The sequence below is a fragment of the Mesitornis unicolor genome, unplaced genomic scaffold, assembly GCF_000695765.1.
Source record: "Mesitornis unicolor isolate BGI_N332 unplaced genomic scaffold, ASM69576v1 scaffold7500, whole genome shotgun sequence".
In the NCBI taxonomy this organism is placed as follows: Eukaryota; Metazoa; Chordata; class Aves; order Mesitornithiformes; family Mesitornithidae; genus Mesitornis; species Mesitornis unicolor.
This window is the reverse complement of record NW_010156176.1, coordinates 1154-7752: the sequence shown is the minus strand read 5'-3', so window position 1 is coordinate 7752 and position 6599 is coordinate 1154. Positions and strand designations below refer to the sequence as shown.

The 6599-nt window shown below is 35.7% G+C and overlaps 1 protein-coding gene across 1 annotated transcript in view; it reads right to left on the bottom strand.

Moving 5' to 3' along the window:
* Window positions 1-5561, bottom strand: part of LOC104538310 (fibrillin-2-like) — a gene marked incomplete at its 5' end in the record, with an annotated part of 30058 nt that extends 24497 nt beyond the window's left edge. Inside the window, 5 exons of the mRNA XM_010181501.1 lie at window positions 1724-1840; window positions 3496-3621; window positions 4025-4150; window positions 4985-5110; window positions 5493-5561. Coding sequence (XP_010179803.1) covers window positions 1724-1840; window positions 3496-3621; window positions 4025-4150; window positions 4985-5110; window positions 5493-5561 — 564 coding nt within the window. The remainder of the gene's footprint in view (window positions 1-1723; window positions 1841-3495; window positions 3622-4024; window positions 4151-4984; window positions 5111-5492) is intronic.
* Between the last annotated feature and the right edge of the window lie 1038 nt (window positions 5562-6599).

Sequence of the window (6599 nt, the reverse complement as noted above, 5' to 3'; positions counted from 1 at the left end):
TCCTCATGGATTATGGGGGCTTCACTGTGCTTCCCATCCCTGTCTTCACACTCAGGGGTCTGGGTACCCAGGATACTACTGGATTTCCTACCAAGGACGGAGGCAAAGTAGGCATTAATTACCTCAGCCTTTTCCTCATCCCTAGTCACTAAGTTCCCCCCCCGCCATCTACTAAAGGGTGGAGACTCTCCTTCATCCTCCTCTTGTTGCTCATATATTTATAGAAACTTTTTAAATTTTCTTTAACAGCACTAGCCAGATTTGGCCTGTCTATTTTCTTCCCTGCAGTCTCATGGCAACCTTGTAGTCCTTCTGAGATGCCTGCCTCTTCTTCCAAAGATCATAAACTCTCTTCTTTTTTTTGAGGTCCAGCCAGACCTCTCTGTTCAGCAAGCCCGGTCTTCTTCCTTGATGGCTCGTTTTCCAACACAGCAGGATGGCTTGCTCTTGTGCCTTTACAATTTCCTTCTTGAAGAGTGACCAGCCTTTCTGGACTCCTTTGCCTTTCAGAACTGCCTCCCAAGGAATTCTGCCAACCAAGTCCCTAAACAGGCCAAAGTCTGCCCGCCAGAAGTCCAAAGTGGCAGTTCTGCTAGCCTCACTCCTTGCTTCTCCAAGGATTGAAAACTCTATCATTTCATGATCACTGTGCCCAAGACAGCCTCCAACCATCACATCCCTCACAAGACCTTCTCTGTTCACAAACAGCAGGTCCAGCAGGGCACCTTCCCTTGTCGGTTCCTTCACCAGCTGTGTCAGGAAGTTATCTTCCACACACTGCAGGAACCTCCGGGACTGTTCCCTCTCTGCTGTGTTATACTTCCAGCAGATATCCAGGAAGTTGAAGTTCCACATGAGTACAAGGGGAAGGGAATGTGAGGCTTCTCGCAGCTACCCATAGAATATTTTATCTATCTCTTCATCCTGGTTAGATGGTCTATAACAAAATCCCACCATGATATCTGCCTTGTTGCCCTTCCCCTTGATTCTCACCCATAGGCACTCAACCCTGTTGTCACTATCGCTAATCTCTAGGCAGCCATAGCACTCCCTAACATACATGGCCACCCCACCACCTCTCCTTCCTTGCCTATCCCTTCTGAAGAGCTTATACCCATCAATGGCAGCACTCCAGTTGTGTGACTCATTCCACCAGGTTTCCGTGATAGCTACTATATTGTAGTTATCTGGATGCACAATAGCTTTCAGTTCCTCCTGTTTATTGCCCACGCTGTGTGCATTGGTGTAGATGCTCTTCAGTTGGGCTAATGGCCCTGCCATCTCTTTGCAGGGAAATATGGTGAAATAAAGAAATTATTTTAAATTCATGAGGCAAAACTGGTGGTGTGATATAATATATGCTTATTGCAAGTAGTGCCTATAGATGATGTCAGTAGTCAAGGACATGTGCTGTAATTACCCACGAAATGTAATGGAGGCTAGAGCTGCATTAAAATGTCAGCGAACTGTAAGGTTGCCCCAGTGGTCCAGAGATTTAGGGTTCATATAATCTCAAGCTGGCCAAATAAAAATATTTTTAATCAGTTTAAAAAATGGTAGTAAAGGTTAACCTCTAGAGCTGGTAACAGTATCAGTTACTGCACTCAATTAACTTTCTTAACACCTTGACCTGTCTTCTGCTTGAGTTTTAACTCTATACCATCCTCCTTGGTATATAATAAGCCAGTAGGAATGAAAAGAAAGTTTGGATTACTTCACCTACCCATACAATCATTATTATGAGTTAATTCAAATCCTGGATAACATAGGCAGTTATATGATCCAACTGTGTTTTTACAAGTTCCATTTCCACATGGATGGCGTTCACATTCATCAACATCTGCAAAGACAAACAAAACTATGTGGGAGCTGATTTTCCCAGGTATGTGTTACTGTGTTATGGTACACAGTGAAAATACTCTAAACTTCAGTCTCTCCTTTCGTCTGTCATATTTTCTATTTGTACTATTTTTACAGCTTCTGGATACACATAGGAAAATGTTACTTTACACATTTTTCATATTTATTTAAAAATAAAATATAATGTTACATGCAAAGATAAAAGTAAGTGCATGCGCAGTATCTGAAAGTGTTCTGTCTTTTCATTTTCCAAACTAACATTTCTTAATTTCTTTAGGTACACCTATGATTGAAACTTAGTACAAAGGATTGAACGTCACAGCACTGGAAGTATGTCAAATTTTATGAACATATTTTACTCTTAAGCCCATGAAAACCTATTGAAAATACTCTATAAAGAAGTTTTGTGTCATTGTTCAAAATTCAATTTACATATATAAATATATGATGTCAGTGCTATATCCAGAATTATAAAGACTGCTAACAAACTCTTGAAAGCATGATTTTTAAAAGGCACTAAAATTCAATGTTTCACTGAATGCTTCAAACACACTGCTGTGTGTTTCAGTAATTTCTGAAGTTTCACAGGCATCTGGAAGATATTTAGATCTTGTTCTCTTACTTCTTCTGGACTTCCCGAAACATTTATTTACAGAAGGTGAAAATGTTGCCATATGGATTATTTCCATAACCTGTCACTGTCTAGATCTGTATTTCATGCTATGGAATTTCTAGAATTAGTTTTAGAACTATTTAAGTTACTGTTTTGAGTAATCAAGCTCTCAAAATTTTAAATTGTTAACACAAGTCACTTTCCCAAATATCTTCTTCAGATGGTTTAACAAATGTTAAAAAACCATAGTCCAAATATGAGAAGACTCAAGGTGTATACTAATGTGCAATACAATGTGAATAGGTTTTAAATGTCTGTTTCAAGTTGAAATTGGAACACATCTGTGTTATAGAAGACACTGAACTTCTCTATAGCTTAGAACTGATATTTTGATGATCATTATTTCAAAAATCAAAATAATTTTTGGCTATATTTCTCAATGAGAATAGAATTCAAATATGCATCACCTTTTCTTTTTAAAACTCAGTAGAAGTGATTACAAAACACTAAAAGAACAAGAAAAACATGCTTATTTTGTAATCCTGTTATTTCTTATATAATCTCTACCATGTCATCATTTGAATACAATGTAAGTATAGATTTAAGCTACATGAAACATAGGATTCTGTTTTTTAAAAGAAACCTGAACCCTATACATTTCTAAATAACTGAAAAACCTGTCTTTTTTATCTGCAAACTATCACTTTGTGATAATTGCTACAAACTTCTCTGTCAAATAAGCCACTATGATGTATTTTTATCAAAATACAGTTAATATAGTCTTCAGTAACATGGAACTATCTCTAAGAATAGTGTCATTTTTTTCCCCCTCAAACTTATCTATCCACTCCAAGGACAACTTCACATACCTTATTCACAAAAATCCAAAAATGTATGAATCAGTCTTTTAATGTCACTATAATCTCCTCAAAAACTTAGGGTCACCTCCTCCCCCTTTAAAAAACACAAAACAACATAAAAACCCCCAAAAAACCCCCCACAAAAGTATTTTCTTTCCATACCCATGCACATAGTCTGGTCTTGAGAAGCCTTAAAACCATTGTGACATATGCACTGGTAACTTCCTTGTGTGTCCACACATAAACCATGACTGCAAACATTAGGAATTTCCAGACATTCATTGCGATCTGTAACAAAAATATAAAACAGATGGTACATGTTATTGACTTTTATTATTCATTCATTTTACACAAACATGTTTTACAATCTGTTGTTATTATTAAAACCAGACTCAAAATTATCCATAGCTAAACCTGAATCATAACAAAAATTCATTTCATAGGAACTTCTTGCCTATACACCTCGAGGTCAAAACTACTGCTAGAATTTGATTGATACATTAAGAATGTTCTTTAAAAATTCTCCACTGTCTTTTCTTCCCTTCTACGGAGAAGCAGGGCTATAAAGTAAAAACTGTTACATAAAATGCAAGGTAACAGAAAAGAACCCCTTTTACCCTCCAAGAATCACATACCATTGATTAGGTACAAATATATTCACAAGGACAAGAAAAGTCAACTGATTTCTTACCAACACAGGCACCACTGGGTGAAAGCTTAAAACCAGCAGCACATTCACAGCGGTAACTACCAGGACTGTTGATACACTCTGCATTTCTCTGACAGAGATTGTCTCCACTGCTGCACTCGTCAACATCTGAAATACCAAGAGTCATGATTCAGTCATCAGAAACCATGAGACAGTTACTTCCCCTAGAATTTAGACTGTATTGTCCATCTTTGCATGATAAATCTTTTGTCCTCAGCAAAGCATCAATATTTTGACCTTCAGTCTCCTGTGCCATAAATGCAAATGGAAAGCAAAATCAATACAATTTCACCCATAACACACTTTTTGCATGAAAAAGGAACCTACAAATCCAACTTATTACACATTTAAATGGCTTTGCAATTTTAAATGTCTGCCTAAAGAAATTAGTTTTTGTATTAAAAAATGTTCCTCTTTGTCTTTGACCTGAAATAGTAAGAGTGGCACAGTTTGTTACCTTTTTAATGTGCACATCAGCACAAGACATTTGAATACTAATGACAAAACCAGATTTACTTTAGAACACACAGAACTCCACTATTAGCATCTATGCATCTACCTATAAAACTGTAGAATAACAGACACAAGATGGAAAAAAGAATCAAGGAAACATTTCTTTGAGAAGAATAAGAATTAAATTTCCTCCCAAAAATAAAATAAAAATTATAAAATAGAATAAAATAAAATAAAATAAAAGCATTTTATTTACTTCTTATTTAGAAATCAGTGAATTGATTGACACAAGGCTATTACAAATTTTATTAAGTGGCTGTGAACATATATTAAAGACAAATACATCACAAACTAATTTACAGACTTCAGCCCTACAAAAAAGCTCACAGTCTCTCTCTTAGATTCTGAAAAACATGTGAATTAAATGTTCCATTTAAGATAAGTATGCTTATGGGGCCTAAGTAGAAAAATAATATCATTTCAAATCACCTTCACAGACCAAGACCAGATCATTGTAGCTGAATCCAGTGGGGCATTCACAGCGGAAGCTGCCAATCTGATTGATGCAAACACCATTTGCACAGATTCCTGGGATTTTCTTACATTCATCTATGTCTGAAAGTGAGATGAGCTAGTCAAAGAACAGTACTTCATGGCTTTACATACTGCTTGCATTCTCAATTCCACTGTGCTTAAAACTGAGTGAAGTTCCTTTTAATCTACAGAAACTACAGACAGGATATAGATCTAAAAATATGCCCATTATGAGAGAAAATAAACTATATGAAGTTCAGGAAGTGATCAAAACAGAGTAATACTAAATATAAATTTAAAAATATAAGCAGAAATATTTTACACAGAAATTAGTCTCACAATTTATGTCATTATTGTAATTCCAAAATTAAATTAGAATTTTATTGTATGAAATGCTTATTTTGCAGCTGCAACAACCTTAAGGAAAACAATTTTTAGTTAAAAGAAGTTCAGTGAAACTTACCAACAGCTTTTCCAGTATGAATGTCAAAAGTGAAGCCAGGAATATTCCCGCACATGTTCTTGAATTGAGCTAGAGCAAAACAGAGAACAAGGCATTTTTAGTGAATATTTCTAAATCTCCCAAGAATTACTTGTATTCTTCCCAGCTTTTCAAGAGCCAATACAAGTCAAATCTACTCTTAAAAGCCATTGCTTCCTGTACAAATATATTGAAAATTCAGGCTGCCAATAAATGAATTAAATAGTAATTCATACTTCTCTTTTCTCAAATCTTTGAAGACTTTTGCACATGAGTAAATGTTTGGTTTGAGAAAGCAGCATTTGAGGTTTTGTTTGAAATAGAACTCCTTAACCCACCTTTTAATGTTTACTCTTGCTTTCTAGACATCTGTAGAGCAAATCTGCAGCAACAGTATCAGATAGGAGAAATAAATGTAACTTACTAGTACCTAGCCTTCTTTGACGATACTATCTGTGTTCTTTTCTGAAGAGATCACTGCAGCATTGTTCAACTAAACTGTAGAGCAGAATGGACACTGCTTTAAAAAAAGATGCTTCAAAAACTAAGCATTGTTTTAGAATGCTTATCTGGTATCCTCTTTTCCATCCTAACTATAACTATGTCAAATTTGTAAAATACTGATTTCCAGTAGAATTGTGTACTGAAAGCCCATTTGTTTGAGGAGAGTAAAATAATTCCAGTGTGAAGACAACCAGTTTGGATGAATAGTTTGCTTTAAGTGTGAGTTTGCAAACAGTAATCGTGTAGCTGCTATTCAGCATCTTTTCAGATTATATCAGCATTCAAATTCTCCAGGAAAATTGTAAGTATCTTTCAATATTAAGTCTCCAAACCATTATTAAGGAAAAATTCCAAAGCATGTGGTAGATATTTGTACACTTAGGGCTTTAAGCCAAGGTAAAATATCCTTCTAAAGAACATGGATAAATTTTACAAAAATATTCCATTGACAAACAAAAATTCAAAGTGATTCTGAATGTGTAATAACTGGAAACTTCCCTGAGTGCTTGGTCTACTGTTCATGCTGCTGAGAACCTACAGGAAGCCTGTTATCTGCCCAATGAGAGGAAGCTTATGTCTACCTTT